The following is a 23,046-nucleotide window of genomic DNA, read 5'->3' as shown; positions in this document are numbered from 1 at the left end:
CAGGAGGAGTTTTTTCCTCAAAGGATGCGAGTGAGGTGCTTCATCAAGCCGGGCCGATATTGCATCTGTGTGTTGTTAAGTTTTACAGCTCGGCTAAGCGGGCTCTATAGATTTGTTTATTGAAAGTGCAAATCATGCAGCAGGTTGAACGGGGGATTTCATGCAAACAGAAACTAAACACCTTCCCCGTGTGGATCATGTTGTGCAGCAACATATAGAGGAATAATGCAAACATGCTCCATCTATCTATCAGATTCTTCCTCAGCTGTTTTTGGATAATCAAAAAGACTAAATCAGAAACTAAAAGTCTATTTTGTACAATCATATTATTTCCACCACATGATGATGACTTATAACGGGAGGCAGCAGGGTTTGGGGGACACAGATCTTCTAGTAACAAGGCAACAGCATAAAGTCAAATTTAAAATGATTTTTTATTATTCAGTGATGTGTGACTGTAATTCTTAGATACTGGAAAGAGGACACTCAGGAATAGAAACTATACTTGAAGGTGTAGGATACAATGCAATAATTGTCCATCCATCCATCCATCCATCCATCCATCCATCCATCCATCCATCCATCCATCCATCCATCCATCCATCCATCCATCCATCCATCCAATTGTAATTGTCATTACACTTTCATTTTCCACTGTATGCAGTCCATATTTGTTTAAATTACGAATCCAATCAAAAATAAAAACAAACAAACAAATCAATAACTATAGAAAGAAACCATATATTTGGGGTGGTGCGTGGCGCAGTGGTTAGAGCGGCCGCCCCATGTAGAGGCTACAGTCCTCAATGCAGGTGTCCCCGATTCGAGTCCCGCGTCGGTTGGACCTTTCCTGCATGTCATTCCCCCTCTCTCTGCCTCCCCCTTTCCTGTCTATCTCTACTGTGCTATCAAATAAAAGGCGAAAAAGCCAAAAAATATACTTAAAAAAAAAGAAACCATATATTTATCAATATCAATAGATTTGGGGAAAATGTGGAAAATAAAGAAGATACATCTGGATTTTTGTCCCCCTCATTGGACTGGGTTGCTTTAAAACATGTGGCTTGGAGAATACAGATGTTGTCTAGACATTGAAGAGTGAACAAACAATAGACTATCAAAATAAATCTTTTTTTTCTTCTTCTTTTTTTTAAACATTCTTAATTTAATAACAAAAAAACCCCAACAACTCAATTACACTTTCATCCACTTTCTGTGCTCCAGCCCACAATACAATGACATTACACAGACACATGGGAAATGATCCGACTCATCCAGCTGCTGCACGATCGTCTCTCCTCTCTCTTTTACACCTCCTCCCTCCCTTCTTCCCTCCCTCCCTCAGACGGAGGGTGTTGCTCTCCTCTGACTCACACTGACTGAGCTGCATTGGTCACTGTGTGTTAATGGAAAGCATCTGTCTCCCACCACATATTGGACTTGGATGCTGCACAAGCTGCTGCGCTGGTAGAGACCCCGCAGAGATGATGATGAAGATGAAGATCCAACAGCAAACAGCTGCAGGTCATGTAATGTGATCAATCACATAAACAGTCACAGTTTATTAGTGAAAGAGGAGAATTAGTGTCTGTTGGTTTTATATATGAATGCTGATATCAATGGAAACAAACAAATAAAAAAAACATAAGAGCAGCTGTGTAAAGTTTAAAATGATCTTAATATTGGTATTGCTACATTATCCAGCCTCAGCATTAAACAGCTGTTTACTTACCAGTCTGGAAGAAATGTTGCACAAGTTCAACATCCAACTTCCATGAGCTGCCTCCAGCTGTGGAAAGCAAAACATGTGTCCACTGCTATCACTTCCTTTCTTCGGTTAGCTTCGGCCCTCGAATAGGCTCTGTATGATTGCCTCTTGCATTACAAAAACAAAACAATGCCTGAAGTTCTAGTCAAGCAATCATCAACTACAAGTCACAAATAGCCCCTAGAAATAAAAATGTCAGCATACACTCTTGCTCTACAAAGATATGTGACTCTTTCTGCAGTTACAGAGACAAAAAAGAATTTGATTCCAAACAAGTTTAGATACTTTAAGTTTTTCCATTTCGTGCTTCTTTACACTTTGCATCAGCATCTGATTTACTTTGCCTCTTCTTATTTGATAGCCTATAGCCAGTCGCTCATGTACTGTATCCGATGTGCGAATGCATGCAAACATTAGCATTTATAGAGCTTGGTGTTTACAGTGCTTTGACTTGACTTGTGTTCTGTTTTTTTTTATTCTTAGGACTTAGCTGTAGTTAACTTTGTGGTATTTATTAAGAATGGGACATTGCTCTCTGACACTCTTTTCAGTTTTGTAACGCTTTGTCGTTAGAAGCTGGTAACTGCAAAATTGATACGAGCAGCTGCGCTTTCTCCAGCTAAAGCTCTGTAATTTGATCACAAATCATCGAACAGCACTCGAGTTTCATCGACCATGTGCGGTGCGACACAGTGGGTCACTTTAAAGGTGAGGACCTCTGGCAGCCAAGCTGAGTTATGGGGTTAATAAGGGGAAGAGCATTGATGTGGCTCAACAACAAAGTGATGTCGACTTGCTCATTAATGCCAGAGTTTGATAAACACCTGGAAAAAATAAAAGAGTCAGGAATCCTTTTGCTCTTTGCTTTTACTACTTTCTCCCAGATACAAATGTTTGGTTGCAGTGTCTTCTCTCTATCCCATTAACATTCATTTTTATACAGGACTTTAAACACATAAAGGATGTCAATGTAGTATGATAATGCTGATTTTTTTCCTACTGTCTGCACTGTAAGCCCCATGCTAATTCAAGCTAAAGTAAACAAACATACATTTTTGAAGAATAACTCACAGATATGTTTCAATTATTATTTCAAATACACCTGAGCTCTCAAGTTTACAGCAAATATTATTGTATATCTACAACATTTTCTACAACTTGGGGATTGATGTGTGTCTGTATTGATGGATTCATGTAATAAACTGTAAATAAAGATGAATGTGGCCTACGTGATGTCATCTGTAAATCGCTGTAGAACAATTTTGAAGCTGGGCTGCCCCTGGTTTATTTTAACTTCTGGCTGTCTTTATGCACACATTTCATTTTTCTTGTGGAAAGCATACGCAGAACTTTAACCCTTAACAAAATTTTAAAGATTCACCCCAGTACATAAGAAGGAAATATAGCTATAGAGACCCAAACAGTCTATGGGGATTGACTGACTATTGGAAACTGACTCTAGTGGCTATTCAAGGAACTGCAGTTTTTGATGCTTCTGTGTTGGCTTCATTTTTCAGCCTAAAAATTGCCAAAGTTTTCTAATACTCTCAAAATCAGTAGACAAAGGGAGAGGCGGCGATTTAAAATCTACTAACATGGTGTGTTAGTAGATTTGGGGGGTAAAAATGAACTACAATATGTGTGTGTTCATGAAGGAACACAATAGATGTGAGTGTCACAGAAGAATAACATACACAACAGCCACTCTGCATCTATGAAGCTTCAGTTTTTATTGACATTACCAGAACGGTGATCATTACTTGATAGGTGATGGGCTGAATTGAAAGCTGAACTTGAATTAGATTGCACATGTGTTTTCAAAGTGGCCGTTGAGTGTCTATCAGATGCATAAACAAGATTGGGTGGTGTGACGTCTGTCTGAGGTTTTTCATGGCATGTCCAACTGGGAGGAGGCGTAACACGTCCCATAGACATTGACACATGGAAAACACCCACAAACTAGTGGTTTTTAGTCATTTCATGGGATTTGTTGACAGAACGATGAAATGAATATTTCTCCAGCCTTATGTTTGACGCAGTGAAACCTCAAGCTTTCTGCCATATGCAGGAGATTCATCTGTATTCGGCTCATTTCAGTCGGTGACACAAAGGAGAACATTGTGTTTATATATGCACAATCATATGCAATCAAACAACAACACTTCCACACTTTAAGATGACGCTGCGGCAAATCAAACAGGCAGCAATCAGGGACTATCCAACATCAGACCATCTGAAAAAAACACACACACAACATTCGCAGTGATGAAGCAGCTGCTATGACAAACCAATCAGTCCAAAACGCTGCACTGAAAACCTCAAGACTGCAGGACGCTTTCCCATAATCCTCTATTGCTGGTGAGTGCATCCCACAGGTAGCAGCGGTACAGACGCAGCACATGTCAACCGTTGGATAGGACCACAGGGAGATACATCAGGGGTGTTTGTGAAGCTAATGGCCAATTTTTGTTGAGGAACATATCACGCACACGTACCGTATTGTCCCGAGACACTAATGTCACTGTTACGTATGCTGCAGTATGTGACAGGATGGATGGTACATGGATGGTATAGCCGATATAACAGATGAAGGTCACTCAGATCTGATGTGTGTGTTTTTTTCCAGAACATGAGAAGAAAGCTACAGACTTGACTTTTCTCAATCTCAACTTCATCACATACACAAACTGATTGAGTAAGTTACCACACATCTTTACCCCGATATGTAATCTGTCTGTTTCACAGTCTAAGGTGAGAAAAGATCAGAAAATTAGCAACTTGTTTGCAGATGTAAGTTCATAATGACTGTGAGTTTTGGTGCCATGTTTTTCCATATGTATCCACATTTTGTTGCTGCAGTGGGTCACAAAGACGACTAGGAAGAATGAGGCACATTAACAATGCATGATATTTAATATTTACATTATATTTGCCTTTGCAAATGTTTTTGAGAAAAATACTAATGCAAACAAGCTCTTGTTTAAAGCTCAAGTACATAGCATTGTTCATCTGAGGGAACTCCAAAATACAACAGCATATTAGGGTCATTATAGGTTAAAAAGTGTACATTTACGAGTTAAAACTTTAAATTTTCCAAGTTTTAAGACTAAATTACAAAAATAAAGAGCACACTCTTGACTGCTTGGTCAGATGTTGCTTGTTTTGCAAGTATGTCAGCCGCAGAAGATCTTATCAATTGTACTTTTCAATAGGATTTACCAATAACAACATTTGTTATTTTAGTCTAGAATTAACATGTTATCGTGATCCAAACATTCACACACACAAAAAAAAATGTCTTAAAATGTCTATATTATACGTCTCTAATATTTTGTCTTACTAAAACATATCTAAATTCACAGAGGTGCTATAAAAGACCTGGCAGCAGCGTGGGTGTATTTTATTCCCAGAATCAGATAAGCTCCAGTAGGAGGAAGAGATGGGAGGAGCAGAGTGTTTCACTTTCTAGTTTCATCATTTCCAGACCTTCTATATTTTATTTATAACAGAAAGCTTTAAATATCTCCCTGAACATGGCATTTGAACTTCCCGGAAAACAGTTCATCCTCGATGGTCACTTCATGCTTCTCTAGTGGGAGTTAGAAAAAAGGCTCTCCCGCCTCTGAGTCACCCCTGGCATCTCTGATCTTTTTCAGTTATTTAAATAGGTCTGGTGTTGCAGTGATGGGAAAACATGTTTGTCTGAGCCTGAATCTGTGCAGGAAATAGAAAACTCCTACTAGATCATATTCATCCCATCAACATAATAAATGTTATCTGATCTAAACAGCTACAATAACTGAACTGACCGATGCTATAGATCAGTCTGTGCTGCTAGTATACGGCTAATTGACCATGATGTAAACATAACTGGAAAGACAAAGATCACAGCTAATGTCTATAGCCTTTAAAATGTCTATTCAGAGAAAAAGCAGGCAGTTAAACTGTAAAATAACAACAACAACATAGAAAAAGTTTAGTTCAGAACTGAACAAGACGACCTGCAGTGAAAGGCAAAATCCATGAGCGCCTTCAGGACTTAAACACTTTGCTATTGACATACACACACCTACACACAGACTCCTGACTCCTTCGCTGCTCACTAAATGACCATCATGAGGAGCTTCAGCGTCCTCTGTTGATCCCGCCTGCCACCAAATCAAGAAAAGTGGTAGTCACATTATGCAAACGAAGAGGCAGCGGTTTCATCAGCGTTTCTTCAACCATTAATGTATACCAACCACCCACTGAATCGTGTTAAGCCAATTGGACAGGTTTAATTAAGGAGTGGTGGATTAATTAATAGAGAAAAATGTTGTTAAAGAGAAAGTGAGAGCGATGCTTCTCATTAGGCAGCTCACACATGGAATCTCAATCAGTGCAAGACCCAACACTGGATAAGTCGGACTTTCTCATGTATCATTATCATGACTGTTTGTTAATTTATCTGAAGAATCGATCTTCACTGTGACCAAGACATGTTGCTTACAATAACAATCTTATTAAATTGGTATTTTGCAGTATTTTCCATTTTTATCACAACCATCATACAACCAACCAATATATGTTAAAATTGTGACACAAGATGGAGAACAATGAATCCAGATGTTGAAACAATCAAAAATCATAACAATGCAACCATTAATTATTGAGATACCTCTGTCTGGACCATAGACTGTAAAAAATAGGTCTGGACCAAAGACAGATATCTAGAGCCACCACACTGTCATGGTTAAACAACATCTAATTCTCCTTTAACCACCTGGATGGATTCAAATGTTCTATCCAATGCACTATAAAAAAAAAATACTGATCCAAACAAAGATGGCAGCTGAAATAACATGTCCCCTTGCTTAGGACATGAGAATACACCAGTGCAGAGAAAACTGTGTCTGAGAATATGAAATAAACAAAGGTTTTAAATAATAAATACACCCGTATGTAACTGAAAATCAAGCCGCTCTATTAAGCGTTTCAAAGAACAACAGATGCTTCAAGGTTTCCAGTCACTATGCCTCATCTCCCACATCGAGCACTTTGATCCTTAACTCTGTGGTGGTTGTGTAAGTGCCGGGGGAACGGAGGATGTCCGTCTTTCAAAATAAGAAAGTGAATAAGAAGCTCTTCAGCTGCTTCTCTATGGCTCAATTATTCCTATTTCCTTTGTTTTTTTTCGTGGAGGCCAATCACACAAGATGGACTGTGATTACTAGATCTTCAAATACACTGCACACTGTGAAGATTCAAGAGTCAACAGTCAACAGAGTTTATAGCTTTTCTTTCTTCCTTTTTAAACACATGACAGCGGAGCCAGCTCAATCAGTCTGCTGAATAGCTCTTATGGGTTTACAAATATGGTTAATTTGAATGTGTTACTTGATGGGTGACCAGATCCCCCCCAAAAAACAAATGTGGGACAAAGAGGTCGTCTAAAATGAATATAATTGAAAAAATAAACACAGATTGCAGGTTTCAATTACCACTGGTTCTTTCATCCTCCAAATGCAAGACTGCATAACAAAGTAGAATATTTCCTGAGAGTGCCATGTAGGGCACTGACAGGATGTGATCTCTGCATGTCAAGATGGGAATCGAACCCACAACCTTGGCATTGAAGTCACACACCGTACAGACAAAGCTAATCCAACAGACACATGAGCATCTCTCTCTCTCTGAACACTGACATGTAGGAGCTGTCAACCTGTCTGTGTGAGTGTGTGTGGAGAGGTAGGATCCCTAATCAACACATGCAGCAGTTGAGTCGCTAATGCCATTGACTTTGGATTGGGAGGCTTGAGGTTTGAATCTCATTTGGGGCAAGTACGTTACTGTTTGATTGACAAGATCTGAAGAAAATAACTTTATTGCAGCCACCCAGTCTCCCTGAAAGCGCTGGAGACAGTGTGGGCTTGGATTTGGCCGATGCAACATTTTGTTATTACACAAGACATAACACAATAATTACACAAGAATTGCCGAAAAAAATTATTTGCATTATTGTCTATGTATATGTCAGTGTGTAAACAGACTTGAGTTATTTTATCTCTAACATATCCAGAAGACATGAATTCACATTTTTGTTTGTGTCTTGAAATTGAAGTCCAATATTTACTCTTCTTTTAGCTCCATTTTTGGTCTCCACCTTCTGAGAAACTGTTTTTTTTTAGGTTTTTAACAGCAGCCTTACTATACCAGGAGGTTATCATGGTGTACAGATATGACTGATGATGTGTTGTGGAACCAAAAAAAAAAGGCCAAAATACAAAGCAGAGTTGCAGAGTTGATCATTTGTCGCTCCAAGTGACTGCTTTCACATCTGAATAAATAAACGGCATCATTGGTAATGAAAAAAATTCTGATCGATGCAGTTATTCCACTGTTTAGCGACAATGGGACCATGTATGATGGACGATAGTTGGTTTGTTATGATAACAGACAACAGCTGAGGTCATACTTAACTGTAGCTGAGAGCTACAGAGGAAAATACATCTGTGAAAGTTACATACTCCATTAAAAAATGACCTTTACAGGGAGAGACACACTTCTATATGACACATAGTAATGCACCGAGATTTACAGTGTAAGTCTGTTATTGTCATGATCAATGCGAGCAGTCTAACATTAGGCTCATCTGTGCCACGTCACCTTTGCTCTTCGTGGAAAGGTCAGGTTTGGTGTAAGATCAATTGTGCGCTAAATGTCAATCCTTGGAGCTACATGCAGCTCTGTCTCTAGTTTTACCCGATCAGAGCAGTTAATCCCTGAACACAACAACATACAGTGTCGACCTGACCACAAGTCTGTTACCTGACTGGTTAAATAAAACAACAGTCAGTCGTCAGAGGCTTCGGATCAACTGACTCACAGTCAGGACACGTTATTTGTCCTCCAGTGAGTGATGTTTTTCTTTACCTTTCATTTAAACACAGTGACATCATTATGATGTGAAATTACTAAGCTCAATACAAATGTGACTAAGTCCATTGATTTAGTTCTACGGTTGTTGGTGCAGATTAATAAATTACAGTAACAAACTTAATGATGCAGAGCAGACACCCATGAATGTTTCACCTCTTTCCGACCAGTAGCTATTAATTTCATCAATGAAAATGAGGCGATGACTAAATAAAACTAATGCACAAGGACAAAATGTAAAGCAAAGACACATTTGTTAATGAATTAAAAATGAGATGACAATGTTTGGCAGAGACGAATACAGTCAGAACTAATTTAGTTTTGCGGGAGGTGGGGAGGAGAGGAGTCAAGAGGAGATTGAGATTTCAGCAGCTTGAAGATACAAAAGTGACTCTAAATATGAATCTATAATCTATAATACGAATCTATAATGTTGATTTTTCAAATAGCAGTTTGATTAACGTCTGTGGGCATTGCACCTACAAACCTTAATATTATACAACTTAACATTTTACACTTCACAGTCAACCAAATCTGCTATAATCTTATAGTTGGAAAAAAACACTAAAACAAATAAAAACAATTCTACAACTTAAATTAAATCAAAATTTATATAAAAATTTACAATTTTAAATTGCTAATATCCTACAGTTCTGAGGAATAACTTTGGAAACTGTTGTGTGTGAAAATCCCAGGGCTTTTGTTTCTTTGCATTGAGCTCTAGGGCCACCATAGGTCAATCATCATATGATTAAAAAAAAGAAAAAGCATAAAATTGACTTTGTCTTCCCTCTTAACTCATACAACAAATTACTTTCTCAATTCAAACAGCTACATGTGGTCTGATATTTCCTAACTTTGACCATGAGCAGAAAATGTTTTGTTTTTTCTTGCACATGAGAATTAGTGCTTTAATCTGTTCCTATAAGTGAAGTATTTCTACAACTTTTATTGTAACTCTTCATCAGGGCTGTCATCCACTTCCCCTTCATGCTGCACACACAGCTATTACTCATGATAAACACCTGACGTCACTGTGTTTAAAAAAACAACAGCCCAGTATTCCCAGTCCTGTGGTATTCCCAGAAACATGTATGTGTGTGTATGTGTGTGCGTGGGGGGAGTGAGAGAGAGTAGGTGGGGGTGGGGGTGCGTTGGATTTGCGCAAGCGGGTTGTGCTGATGAGTGGGTCGGTGTGATTGGTCACCTCTGCCGCTGAGTGGATGCCAGTCAGACCGCAAAAGTTGAGTGCTTTTTAAACTGCGGCGGTGCAGAGGGCACAGCGGTCAGACCACACAGCTGCTGAGGGAGACACATCCACGAGCCGAGCCGAGCCGAGCTGAGCCGAGAAGAGCCGAACGGAACCGAACCGAGCCAAACCGAGCAGAGACAAGGCAGAGGTTTTCCTAAAAGTCCAGAGGAAGAGGAGTGAGGACACAGAGAAAAAAGAAAGAGAGAAAGAGAGAGAGATGACTCTGACAACTGTGCAGCAACTTTTTATCTTGTGTTCACTCTGGTTTCTTGGATCCTGGAGCACAACAGGTGGGTGAACACTTTTTATTTAAACTGATGATTAAAGCAAGGAGTTAATTAGTTATTAATGATAATTACCCTTACAAATGAACATTTACTGTTGATTATGGCTTTGATTTTGTGTCTTAAATACATGTAATATATAATACAGTTTAATCATGGATGTACAGAGGATGCAAAGTTACAAGTCATTATAGAACAATAGAATAGAGATGGCAGGAAAATTTAAAGTGGTAAATACAGTACCATAAACTACTTCTTTCAACATTATAGTAAAACATAAAAACATACTGTACATTTGCATGGTTTATAATGTGTAGCGGGTGTCCTGATTGATTTGTTATTACATAATATTGCTTCATAGATAAGTGGTAATCACTGGTTGCTTTGCTGTTTATTTGGCTCTTTAATTCACCATCAGACAGACATCATGATGATCAAATGTTTATAGCTGATAATCAATTGATCAACAGCTGTTGACTGGACAAATCATTGAAAAGGAAGATGACAAGCTAATAAATCACACTACAGAATAGTTTCAAGTATGATTACAAATGAATTATTTGTTATTCATGACTTTCCAATAATAGCAGATGGTTCAACCATCCACTTGAGTGATTGTCCTGGTGGATAGGATTTTTAAAAAATCAATAGCTTGATTATTTAAAGTAAATGATCCATTCAAATTTACACAGATACAGATTTTTTTTTTTTTTTTTTTTTTTTTTAACTTTGGCTTCTTAAAACTGCAGTAATATTGTGAGCAACTTTCTTCTTTCCATCTTCAAGAAACAAAAGGAAAAATACACATTATTATACAGATTATTATAATTTCTAATAATTTAAAATACAATGTTGGTTTTAGATATGAGTTTGCATCATTTCTAAGACATTTTATGAATCTGCAAAATAACTGTAGTTTTCAAATGCAGTAGAAAGTACAAAATTCCCCCCTGAAATGAACTGGACTGTACATAGGTTTAAATAGTATTAAATTAAAATACTTGAATAGAGTTCAATGATCTCAAAATCAAAGTTCAGTATTAGAGTATATGTATTTAGTTACTCTCACCACTCAAAACTAAGCTGAAAACAGCCGTCTTCCAGTTAAAGGTGAATCTAAACGCCCCCTCACAGTGACAGTGACTTCATCATGTATTTAACAAGTGGACGTCACAGTCGCTCTCAGCCACTGGAGGTCACTCCAAACAAGTCTCCAGCTGCTGTTTACCTCACACTGATGATGTGATGAACCTTAGGGAGACTCCTCTACAATGAACCAACCAATCACTGTGCAGCACTATGTTCAGTCCAGACACTGCAGATTAGGGTTTTTTTTTATTTAGAAACTGGCTACATTTTCATTAAAATGTATTTTCTTATCTGTGATTGTGAAGCTGAGGCAGGTTTGTAGATTCAATACTGCTGAAAATATTGTGCTTGTTGTATAAAGATTGAATTGCGTCACTACTGTGGGACACAAATACACTTAAAAGTCCCACAGAACGATTGCACAAGTGAGAATTCATTATTTTAATGTCCTGTTATTATGTTATTATGACTAACACATGTGCTCTCTGTCCAGATGCCAGACCTTATGATCAGTGGGAGGACGGTGTGGCGTTAAGACAGGTGGGGAATCATCTGCTCATTTTTACCATTCTCTGACAACTTAATGCATGTTTTTGTTAAGTTTTACTCCTCTGGTTGCATCTCTACAAATTATGTTGGAGCCCTTATGATGAATTATTGTCAGATTGTAAATTATCAAGTGGTCAGAATGATGCAGTGTGGTGGTTTTAGAGTTGTCACGTCACAAATCATGAATCAACAGTGGTTAACCAGCGTCTTGTGGCTGTGGCTGTGATCATCTTGTCACACCTTTGGTCTGTTTACAGCATTTCAGATAAAATATTAATAGACCAAAGAATGAATCCATAGGTCCAGTCTTGTGCAGATGTTCAGTGTAAGTTGGCGACCTGGTGTTGCTATTGTTGGTTATCTAATGTTAACTGAAGAGGGGGATTGTGTTGTTGTGTCTGCAGGTGCGCGGCCTCAACAGTGACGACCTGAGTGACGTTTTGTGGGGAGACCAGAACGACGTGGGTGAAGAGCAAACACACACACATAAAAAACACTTTAAGATTCATTTAAAGTGAAATCATATTAATATTCTCACATTTCTGTGCTCAAAGATGATGTTGATGATGATGGCAGCTCTGTTTGTACTGGACTAATATCACACTTACTGAAAACAACCTTAGAGCAGGATTTAGACTGTACACACTTTCTCAACAGATACACCTGTTTTTATAGACGTCCTTTTATGTGATGTCATAACTTTTTATTGTCTCTGTGTCGCCCTTTTTATTGCTTTTATTGAGTTAGCATGTGTGTGTTTCTATAGTATGTCTGCTCCCTTTAATACTTAATCCTCTTTATATTGGTGCACATTAGTTTCACTCCCCCTTACCTTTTGCTCTTCTTTTGACCTTCAATACTTTCAATTTGTTTGTCAAAGCATTTCATTAACTATATTTCTATGATTATATTACAGTACGTGGTTCTGTAATGAGGCTAGGGGCTATAGGTTTTATAATATAACGCTGCAGCCTTTTATGTACTACCAGAAAACACTGGTTGTTTTCATGTTCATATATGAGAAACAACAGCAGGCAGGCAGACAGAGGCCTGTGCACAGCATGCTTTATCTTAGCCACCGATATCATGAACCTCATCACAGTGGAAAATAACAAACATATCAGCAGTGCAAACTGTCATCGATGTGCAGGCATCAAAACAAACACTCAGTTTATTGCACCCAGCTGCCAATAGAGAAATCTAACAACACATCCCAAAAGTCTGTTTGTGTTTGTTGTCAGTGACAGGAGCAAATGACACTGACACAGAAGAGACATTTGTTTTTAAAACCCACACAAAATAAAAAATGGTCCCAGAGGTTAGATATATTGTAATAGAAACTCTGCAGTAAGAGGAGAAGGATTGTGTTGTTGAGTGAACAGTGTTATTAATGTGTTGTGCATGTGTCTCCACAGGAACAGGTCCAGAATGTGTTCAAAAGAGTATGTTTTCCTCTTTATTTATTTTTAATGTCCAATAACTTCTCAGTGGCAGCAGCTCACTGACTCTCAAACGTCTCCTTTATGTTCCCAGTTTCTGTTCCATTACTCCAAAGCACGAAACTCCGTCGGGGCCGTGCAGCAAGAGGTGAGCGCAGGAACAAATTAATCAATTTTGAGTCATCGGGTCTAAATGTGTAAAATATTGAATTTGCTTAACTGAGTCACAGTTTCCTGGTGTTAAATTGAATCCTGCTGGTTCTCACAGAGTAAAGATAATGAACTAGAGCAGGTGGTCGGTGACACTCGGGCCACTCGTTTATAGCATGCCACTTTGACAAGTACATTATTTTTCTACAAACAACTTTGTCCATAAGAAACTATAGAAGAAAAAAATACGATTTAAATTAGAGCAGAGGTGCATAAGATAAGAATTCAAGGCAAAGCTTCATAAAATTCTGCAATAAATCAGTTCATTTACCAGACTTTTTCAGCTTTAAGTATCTAGTAATATTAGAATTAAACGTACCTGACTGCAGGTAATCCCAGTGTGTGACGTTTTGTACTTACACTAACTGCAACATGACCTCTAACAATGCAAACCCTTGTCATTGTATGTCATTATGTTCAAATGGTGCCTTTATATGTAAATAGTCTCAAACATTAATGACACTCCACTTCCAGCAAGTCAAATCAATAATATGAAACCTCTTTTTCTCCTCCAGTCTCACTCCGTTCACCCTCTGATGCGACTTTCGCCCAAACTTTCCCAGAGGAGGAAGAAGGTGTTACTTCTGGTGAGAAAACTTAAGTTTCATTCACCTAAACTGTAATGCTGCTGTGTGTGTGTTTTTACAAGATGATCCATCGTCTAAATCAAAACACTAGGTCAACATTTAGAGGGAAACACTTAATGCGACCTGTGGGCCGAGCGGTTAGAGAACATATGACGGAGCCCAGCACCTCTAATCACATTGTATATCACTGTGTGTAACAAATATGAAAGTGTAGAAGCTACAACTTGGAGCTTTATGTAGTTTTTGAAGTACGTGTTGACACTTGTTTCCTGTGTTCCTGTATTTCACTGATATGAAAGTGATGAAATTCTTCATATCTAATCTATCTAATCTAACCTGTACTCACATTTCACAACTTCCTGAATTATTTCAGGAGCAAAAATTACTGAGAAGTCTGATCTAAATTTGGTATTTCATGGCCCCCTTTTACATTAATCGTTCACCTTCCACCATTTCTCCTCTGCTCTATAAAGAGTTTATCCTTTTAGGAACTTCTCAACTCAGGTAGAAAAAAAAAAGGAGTGGAGACACAGTGACGACAGTGTTACTGACGTCACTGTTCAGGTTTCATTCATCACTGACTCTCTCTCTCCTCTCTCCGTCGGGGTAATGAAACAGAAGATCTGAGGGCTGCCACAGCCGATGTTATAAAAGAAGAATGTGAAGAAGAGCGGACGAGCAGCAGGGCAGCGTCTCCTCTGGACGTCACGCCTCCCACCGAACATCAACTGATGGAGCGACGCATCTCCAGCAGAGTTTTTGTAAACAGAAAATAAATTATTGTACAGATGGAAATATATATATATATAGAACTGCACTGTCATGGCTGCCATGTGTCTTCCTGCTTCCAAATGTCAATTGGTGTAAGTCAGTGTAAAAATGTTCCCGAGCATGTTGCACTGTTACACAAGAGCTGTCGTGAAATACAGACGAAACAAGCTGTGAAGGGAGGGTTTTATACTCAGCGACACAGAGTCCAAAGAAAAGAAAAAAGAAAGAAAAAAAAGAGAGCACTTAGGGAAAAACTGGGCAACGATTGTTGTGGCAAAGAGGTGAACTCACATTTAATTTAACAGGTACGGTACATGTACGTTTTGTGACAAATATTACCATGAAACATAATAAAAAAAATTAAAATTTGTCTTTGATGCTTTTCTAAAGATTCAGGTGTTCAAATTACACAAAGGGGGCGACTGTTGTGCTGTTTTCCCCCACCACGTCACCACGTCTCCCCGAGGAGATGTACATGAAGCGAGGGTTCAACAACAAGGTCATGGGTTCGATTCCCTCCGGCCATGCGTCCTGTCAGAGTTCCCCTGAGCTGGACTGAGCCCTGCGTAACAGCGCCACCTACATGGTTTAAATATGAAATGTACTTGCTGATAGAGCATCTCCAGATGTTTCAGGGTCCTCTGAGTGTTTCTTCCCCACATGCAGCCAGTCACATGGTCACTGTCTGGTTTGGAGTAACAGTGATTTTAACATTTTTTTTTTTTTTTTTTTTTTACTGTCTACTAATAGTCCTCGTCTGAAGAGTCACTGTCCTTTCGTGTTGGGAGCGAAGATCTGATCGATGACATCAGCTTGTCTTCAATTTGTTTCTTGGGGTTTTCCTCTAGGTCTGTCTTCACCGCCCCGCTCTCTGATAACCTCCACTCCAGCTCTGCAGGAGAGACGAGGCAAGTTAGTAACCCTCATTCATGAAGTAGGATGATAATATAAAGCGTGTGATTATCTGTTTTTAAGTTAAAAGGATAGTTTAACATTTTGGCAAATTGGCCCATTGCCATTATCCCTATAGTTTTAGGAGTAGGTTCGTTACCTTTAATTGTCGGTGCAAGCTATTTTTAGAACGGCGGAGCAGAGCTACGCTTCGGAGGCTCATGGGATTTCTTGGTTTCCCTCATCAAACTCCTCAAATACACAATCCAACAACTCCAAAACGCTCTGGTGGACAAGTTGTGACCTGCACATTCACCACACTATGAGATAATAACAGAACGTTACAAGACGGAGTTGTTTTAGAGGTAAATACAGAGGCTGCTTGCTGAAAAACTGCCCCCGACGGTAACACGTATCAGTGGTTTGCGCGAATTTACCTCGAAAACAACTCTGTCTCGTAACGTTCTCATAGCGTGGTGAATGTGCAGGTCACAACTTGTCCATCAGAGCGTTTTGAGTTGTTGGATTGTGTATTTGATGAGTTTGATGAGGGAAACCAAGAAATCCCATTAGCCTCCGTAGCATAGCTCTGAGCAGCTAGCGGCTTTGCTCCACCGTTCTACTGTAAAAATAGCTTGCACTGACAATTAAAGGTAACAAACCTACTCCTAAAACTATAGGGATTATGGCAATGGGCCAATTTGCCAAAACGTTGAATTATCCCTTTAAGTGAACAACATCCCTCCCATCCTTACCTTCAACTTTGAGGTTCATGCCTCCGAAGACCAGAGGCCCGATGAACTGAGCCTTCATCTCCCCCTCAAAGTAGACGAAGATGGTGGGCAGGTTGCGGTCGGGGTAGTTGGGGATGCAGGTGGTGGAGATGGATCTGAGGAACTTGGTCTGGGGGAACTTCCTGGCCAAGATGCTCAGGTGCTGGTTGATGAGGGTGCACAGAGGGATGCTGGGAAACAAGATGGACGGAGAACTTATTAGTGCTGCAGTGCTTGTTTGCCCTGAGGGAGTCTGAGGAGAAGTGAAATGTTCCTGTCACAAACTCTAAGTAGGCTGAGGTGATTTTCTACAAACTGATTATTAGACCACCAAAACATAGATATTCAATTTGTAATAAAAAAAAAGAAAAGAAAAGAAAAAGAAAAGCAACATATTCACATTTAAGAAGATGGAACAAGAAAATGCTTGACATTTTTGTTTGATCATTGATAAAACTGAATTAACATTGTTGCAGATTTTCTGTCATTTATTTAATCCATAAACTGACTCATCATTTAGCACCAATCAATGTATGTACACTCATTGAAGTTGTCCTAAAACAGCTTTTTTTTTTACATAAAGAAAAACAATCTTGTCTGGAGATAGACTAGCTTGAGTCTAACAGCTATAACACGTAGACAGCCAATACATACATCATTATCTGCTGCTGCTAATCCCCTTATATCCAAAATATGATTTTAAGGCATTAAAGAAACTCAACTCAGACAAGATACATGTCATCTTTTTACACATTAAGATACGTCAACTTAAAAATAGTTAATCTCCCCGCAGCATAAAAGAAAATTGCATCCAAAAATACTCAACATATCATATAACTCCTAATGTAACTGGGTAATTTCAGTTCTCTGGGTGACCTACCCCTGTTTGTAGAGGTGCAGCACCACCCAGATGCCCTCTCCAGCCTGGTTGACCTCCTTGACGTAGTCTTGGCCTGAGATTTCTACCAGCTCGTGGAACACGTTCTTCATCTGAGTCGTCTTCCACTCCGCGAGACGCTTCTGTCTGCAAACACAAACAATCACATCACATCAGTTTGATATTAAATGCTTAGGGTTTAGAAACTAATATAAACAAATTAAAAAACAAATATGATCTATGATTTATGATCTATCACATATATCAGACTCGCGAGTCGCTACACCACTCACCTGTACATCTCAATGGCGGCCTCATCTTCCTCACCAAACTCATCTTCATTCTCCTCCAGTTCTTCCAGTGTCATGTCCTCATATGTTTTAACTGTTCAGAGAAATGACAGAAGAAGCAGCAGCTGAGATTTACACGTTCAGTAAATAATCAAAACACTGATAACAACGAAATTAGCCTGTTTATTCCAATTCAATTTTATATGTAACACCAACTCATAACATAAAAGAGTGAGGTCAATATCATACAGAGAAACCCACAGTGAGTAAACTAATTTTTAACAGGGAAAAATATGGGTGGAGAGAGAGAAGAACGAGAGAAAGACCAGGACCATGTGTATATACTGTTAACGTAGTGAAAATAATAACAACAATACCCTCAATAAAGGTGTTAACAACTGTAATATCATAATAATGGAAATAACCAAAACAGTAATAACCACTATGTCTCTATGCTTCATTTTTTCATGGTTAATTAAGCTGCAACAAAACACAGACAAACTACAGTGTAAGTTTTAACTGTGAAAACAAATTCTGTATATCGGAAACACACATCTCTACTATTAAATACAGTACGATTAAATTAAAATACTGACACTTATACCAACTTACCGACAGACTGCTGGAGAGCCAGCTGCTCTTCCTCCTCATCTTCTTTAGGTGTCTCTTTAGGAGGAAGAATACCTTTCTTCCTCAGGATGTCATTCCACTCTGTGTCTTCATTTGGGTCCTGGGTAGAAAACAAAACACTGTAACAGAGCTTCTTCTTCTTTTTAAAGCAAAATACAGATATTTTTTTTTATAATGGAAGGATTTTCTGCTCTTCTCTCCATTGGACACTGCGACGATGAGTCACAACTTCCGATTTAGAAGCTAAGGGGAACTTAAATTATAAGATAACTATAACTTATCCAGTTATTTCCTTTAACTGGATGGTTAGAAAATTGTGTTATTGCTATTATTGGACAACTGTCAGAATTTAAACATTTCGTCGACTGTATATTATCTCGAAATAAAAGTATATAAACATTTCTACTGTCGCTGTATCTCTATTAAAGCTTTGAAGCCATTGTTAGCAACATTTCTAATCGATAAATAACAAAATAGTTCAGATTTAGTTCGAGTTAATGTCATTTTCACGGTCTTTCAGTGTGGATCTGTGTCTCGGCTAGCTAACAGAAACGCCCAGCTCCTCTACTGAGATAAGTTTCACGGCTCTGCTCTGAAATTATCTCGATAAACTTGGTCGACAACGAGCTTGTGTTAAAGTATCTACGTTTCCGACGTTAAACCACGGTGTTTAAAAGTCTGATAAAGCTGTACCAACCTGCATCTTGAACAGATAAGAGTCTCCTCTCTGAAATCACACCGCTCTCCTCACACACACGGAAACAGAAGGACCGCGCGTCGACCGAGTCCGGCAGGAAACACGAACCGACGGCTTTCTCGAAAAAACACACACAATGCGTCCAGTGGTATATTTTAATCACTTTAATCTAGAAGAATTGAATTAATATATATTTGTCTCTTTTTTGTGATGCTACGGCGTGTAATTGACGTTTAATAAGACGGGGAACATCGGCTTTGCGTGTCGGACAATAATACAAGTGACACCAACTTCCTCTTAAGGCTCAATATGACCAAATAAGGAGTCGGAGCGAAGCATTCCATTTGTGGCTCAAACCAAACAGGTGCTTGGTGTTACACACACACACACACGCACACACGAACAGTCGTACACACATAGGCTACACAACACGACATTCCTCTTATCTATAAGAAGTAACACAAGAAAAAAAAAAAAAAACACTATTATTTTGGTTTGTTTTATTGTTTTATTTTATAATTTTACATCAGTGAGGGTGTGGGCTGATGAATGACATCATCGTCTAGTGAGTCAACTAGTGAGTAAAACAATTTGTTCTACATTTACTGAACATTATAATTATCCTAATGTATTTTCCTGCACGGAAAAATCATTGATCATGATCAAAACAGCCCAGTGTAGCCTACTAACTAGACAGATGGACTGTATACAACATAGACTATACAACCACACAGCAGGTCATTGTTGTATACATTAAGACAGGCTGTGCAACAGATTATCCAGTAAAGTTTCCGTGACCAGAGTCACCTCCTGGGGGGGCTGCAGGCTGAAAACACGTGTTCCAATCCTGGTCCACCCATTGACATATATACATGTATGTATGTCTATGGGTCCACCCACCAAACATGTCAGTTTTACTTTAGACACACAACCAGCTGAATTGAGCTGATGGTTCACAGAAAATTAACCAACAGCTATTTAGATAATAAAGTCAACTGATACCTTAATAATGAGCACATTTCACTACTTTTTTTTGGCACTTTGTCTGCTGAACACTTGAGATAACTGTTGGTGGCAGCTCTGCAATGCTATTATTACTACTAACCACAAGATGGAGCATTGATGATCTGCAAGGGTTCAAATTCAGTCACTGTTAACGTGGTTTTGATGGGTCTAAGTAAGTTAAAAATGCCACACACACACTTCACTTTACACATTCTTGAGGAATCAAATTGATATTTGATATGTTGCAGATCCCACTGAGGATCAATGGGTGGGGTCACTGCATTTCAATTGAATGCGGTTGTTTAATTAAAGGCAGATTTCCCAGGGAATTTGCAGCACTTAAGTTACACATGTCATCTAAGTTTAGGCCCAGGGGTGTTACCTAATGGTGCCGTGTTGAGGGCCTCTTTGCCACACGTCATTATTTTTAGTTTACACGGACCAACATGTTTGATATTCACACAAATAAATGATCACAAAGATCGCTGCGGGCCAAATAGTGTTATTTCAGCTGGAGCACTGGTGGTGAGTTCCCTGGTCAAACATTGTGCAGGATGATGTGTATTGAGCTTAACAGGAGCTTAGAGATTATACACAATGGACAGTGTGTGTGTGTGTGTGTGTGTGTGTGTGTGTGTGTGTGTGTGTGTGGGTCTGATTTTTGGCCTGGGGTCTGCTGATGGGTTGATCCAGCCAAGCAAATGATTAGCTCATGACACAGAGAAGGCTTTGAATAACTTTTTGCAACAGTGTGAGTGATTGTTTTATTTTGAAAGATCTAGAAATACATTCCCCGTAAACACGAGAAAACATTCATCTTTAATTGTCATTTCTATTGTTGCCCGTCTCTCTTTCTCATGAGCTCTAAAAAAACCCAGTTCTGATCGTAATCGTCAAACATTTCTGTAAGTGAAAGTGGCTGTAATGCACTTTCACTGATAAATGACTGGAGATAATCCACAGCCACTCTGTGTAAAAACACATTTCACAGTTTATCTGCAGTCGAGATAAGACTTCATCAGTCTGAGTTAAATAAATCAAGTAGAGGACTTCAGCAGTTAAGTCTTTCTGGTACAACCCCCCCACCCTCCTCTCTGAGTTGCTCCACAGTCTTTCCTGACTGAACACAAACATAAGATACACTGAAACTAATCTGGAAACAGATCTTCCCAGGGCCAGTATGAAAATGAGGAACGACAACAACAACAAAAACCTGTTTCAGTGGTTAACCTCACACCTGAATACTGTTTTCAGGCTGATTTGGAAATGTGTAAACCTCTAAGCTGCATCTGGAAAGTTATTAATTTTCTATTTTTATTAGTGCCTAGAAACCCCACCCCGGTCTATTTTAACACTGACCATTAGAAGTGATAATCAGCTGCTATGTTTCCTTCATCTGGGTTCAACAGCTCTTATCTAACCTAAACCACCATGGGTGTTGCACCAACTAAAGTCTTTACATTTAAAACTCAAATAATTATATGTTTCATCCATTCAGTTCTCATCATCAATGAGATCAAAACCAGCGGGAACGGACAGGTTATATTTTTGATCCTGCAGGCTCCGTCTTTGTCTTTTTTAGTGAATAGACTGAACAACAAAAAGCCTTTGTGTGATAATAATCGCACTGAACACCTGAACAGTGTGTCAGCCCAGCAGCCAATCACAGCAGGGCCAGTGGATCTCAGCCGGAACTGGCGGAAGGGAAAGTTGGTGAAATGCGGAAGACAAGGAAGAAAAAAAGAGAAGAGCTCTCACTTCGACCCTGTTTTTCATGAGCTACAATGACCTGATGCTGTGGTTGTTCTCCTAATAGTAATATATCTATAGGCCTACATAAATTGACTTATACACTTATAGCTTTACATCTTAAACCTAAGCCTTGTGTTTTGCAATTTATTGAATATGGCTAATTGTTGCTACCTGTTATTCCCTTCAAGAAAAGGGGGAAAAAGATTTAAAAATAAATAAATCAAACAAAGGATTTACTTAAATACACAAGAAAACTCAGCCAAGGTATTGCAGGGTTCCCAACCCATCAATTGTCTCTTATTTATTTATTTGACACGCTGGACTTGGACTTTTTTTTGTGATCAAATGTTTTTATTTATATTAGGGCTGGGACTCGATTAAAAAAATTAATCGAATTAATCAGAGGCTTTGTAATTAATTAATCGCAATTAATCGCATTTTAATCGCATATAAATATTTGACCTGAGAACAGTGAGAAGCATTTTTCCACATGGATTTTAGTATACCATTGAATGACTGAATACATAAGCTTAAGCATTCAAGGTGGTACTTAACCAAGACCAACAGACTAGGGATGCAAATTATCGATTAATTCATTAATCGATATTTGATACATACAGATTAAATGGTCTTTCCTTCCAATACACTATGATGATTACTGGAGTATTTAACTAGGCTACTTAAATCACAGTAGCATAAACTGATTTGTTGAACTCAGCCTGATGTAAACATTAATAAAACTCAGTAACCAATCACACAGGCAGCTCCATGTTGTCCCTGTGTGATGTTCAGGGACAGGTCAGGACAGTCTGAAGACAGAGCTCTGAGGGTGAAGTCCTATCATAATGAGATGAGCTGCACCTGTGACAGTGACAGGTCATAGATATAGCGCTGCAGCGGAGCAATTAGCGCTATATAGGCTAGCGCATTTAGCGTGCGCCCGTGTCTGTGTATCTATGTGCAGGCAGAGATCAGAGATGGTGTTTTAAATAACAATGCTAGCGTTTCACCAGCTCTCATCTCTGCCAGTCAGCCTCTCAAACTGCCGCCTCTCTCGCGTGCGGGCGCACCGCACGTAGACACACGTGATAAAAAAAAATAAGTGCGATTAAAATGCGTTAATTTTTGTGTAGTTAATTAATCGTAATTAATGCGTTAAAGTCCCGGCCCTAATTTATATTTTATATTTTCTTTTTCTTTTGCAGTTGTGGCAACAACAGTTAGGCCTATGTCAAATAAGCATTACAACATACACTTACACAATAAC

The 23,046-nt window shown here is 38.9% G+C and overlaps 2 protein-coding genes across 2 annotated transcripts; one reads left to right on the top strand and one right to left on the bottom strand.

Annotated features, from left to right (window-relative positions):
- Nucleotides 1-9,991: 9,991 nt before the first annotated feature.
- Nucleotides 9,992-15,423, top strand: nms (neuromedin S; the record flags this gene model as incomplete). The annotated part of the gene is made up of 7 exons (XM_083996008.1): nt 9,992-10,225; nt 11,802-11,848; nt 12,262-12,318; nt 13,273-13,299; nt 13,391-13,444; nt 14,022-14,093; nt 15,280-15,423. The coding sequence occupies exons 1-7, from the start codon at nt 10,153-10,155 to the stop codon at nt 15,421-15,423; spliced, it is 474 nt and encodes a 157-aa protein (XP_083852134.1). The 5' UTR covers nt 9,992-10,152.
- On the bottom strand, nt 15,034-19,273 carry pdcl3 (phosducin-like 3). Its single transcript, XM_083997463.1, has 6 exons — nt 19,023-19,273; nt 18,308-18,425; nt 17,699-17,789; nt 17,409-17,552; nt 16,511-16,719; nt 15,034-15,756 (listed from the first exon to the last, which is right to left on the bottom strand). Exons 1-6 carry the CDS (start codon nt 19,026-19,028, stop codon nt 15,608-15,610), a joined length of 717 nt encoding a protein of 238 aa, XP_083853589.1. The 5' UTR covers nt 19,029-19,273; the 3' UTR covers nt 15,034-15,607.
- Nucleotides 19,274-23,046: the final 3,773 nt, after the last annotated feature.

The sequence above is a fragment of the Trachurus trachurus genome (genome assembly GCF_905171665.1).
Source record: "Trachurus trachurus genome assembly, chromosome: 21".
Lineage (NCBI taxonomy): Eukaryota > Metazoa > Chordata > Actinopteri > Carangiformes > Carangidae > Trachurus > Trachurus trachurus.
Note: the sequence above shows the minus strand (reverse complement) of the source record. Positions and strands in the feature narration are given on the sequence as shown.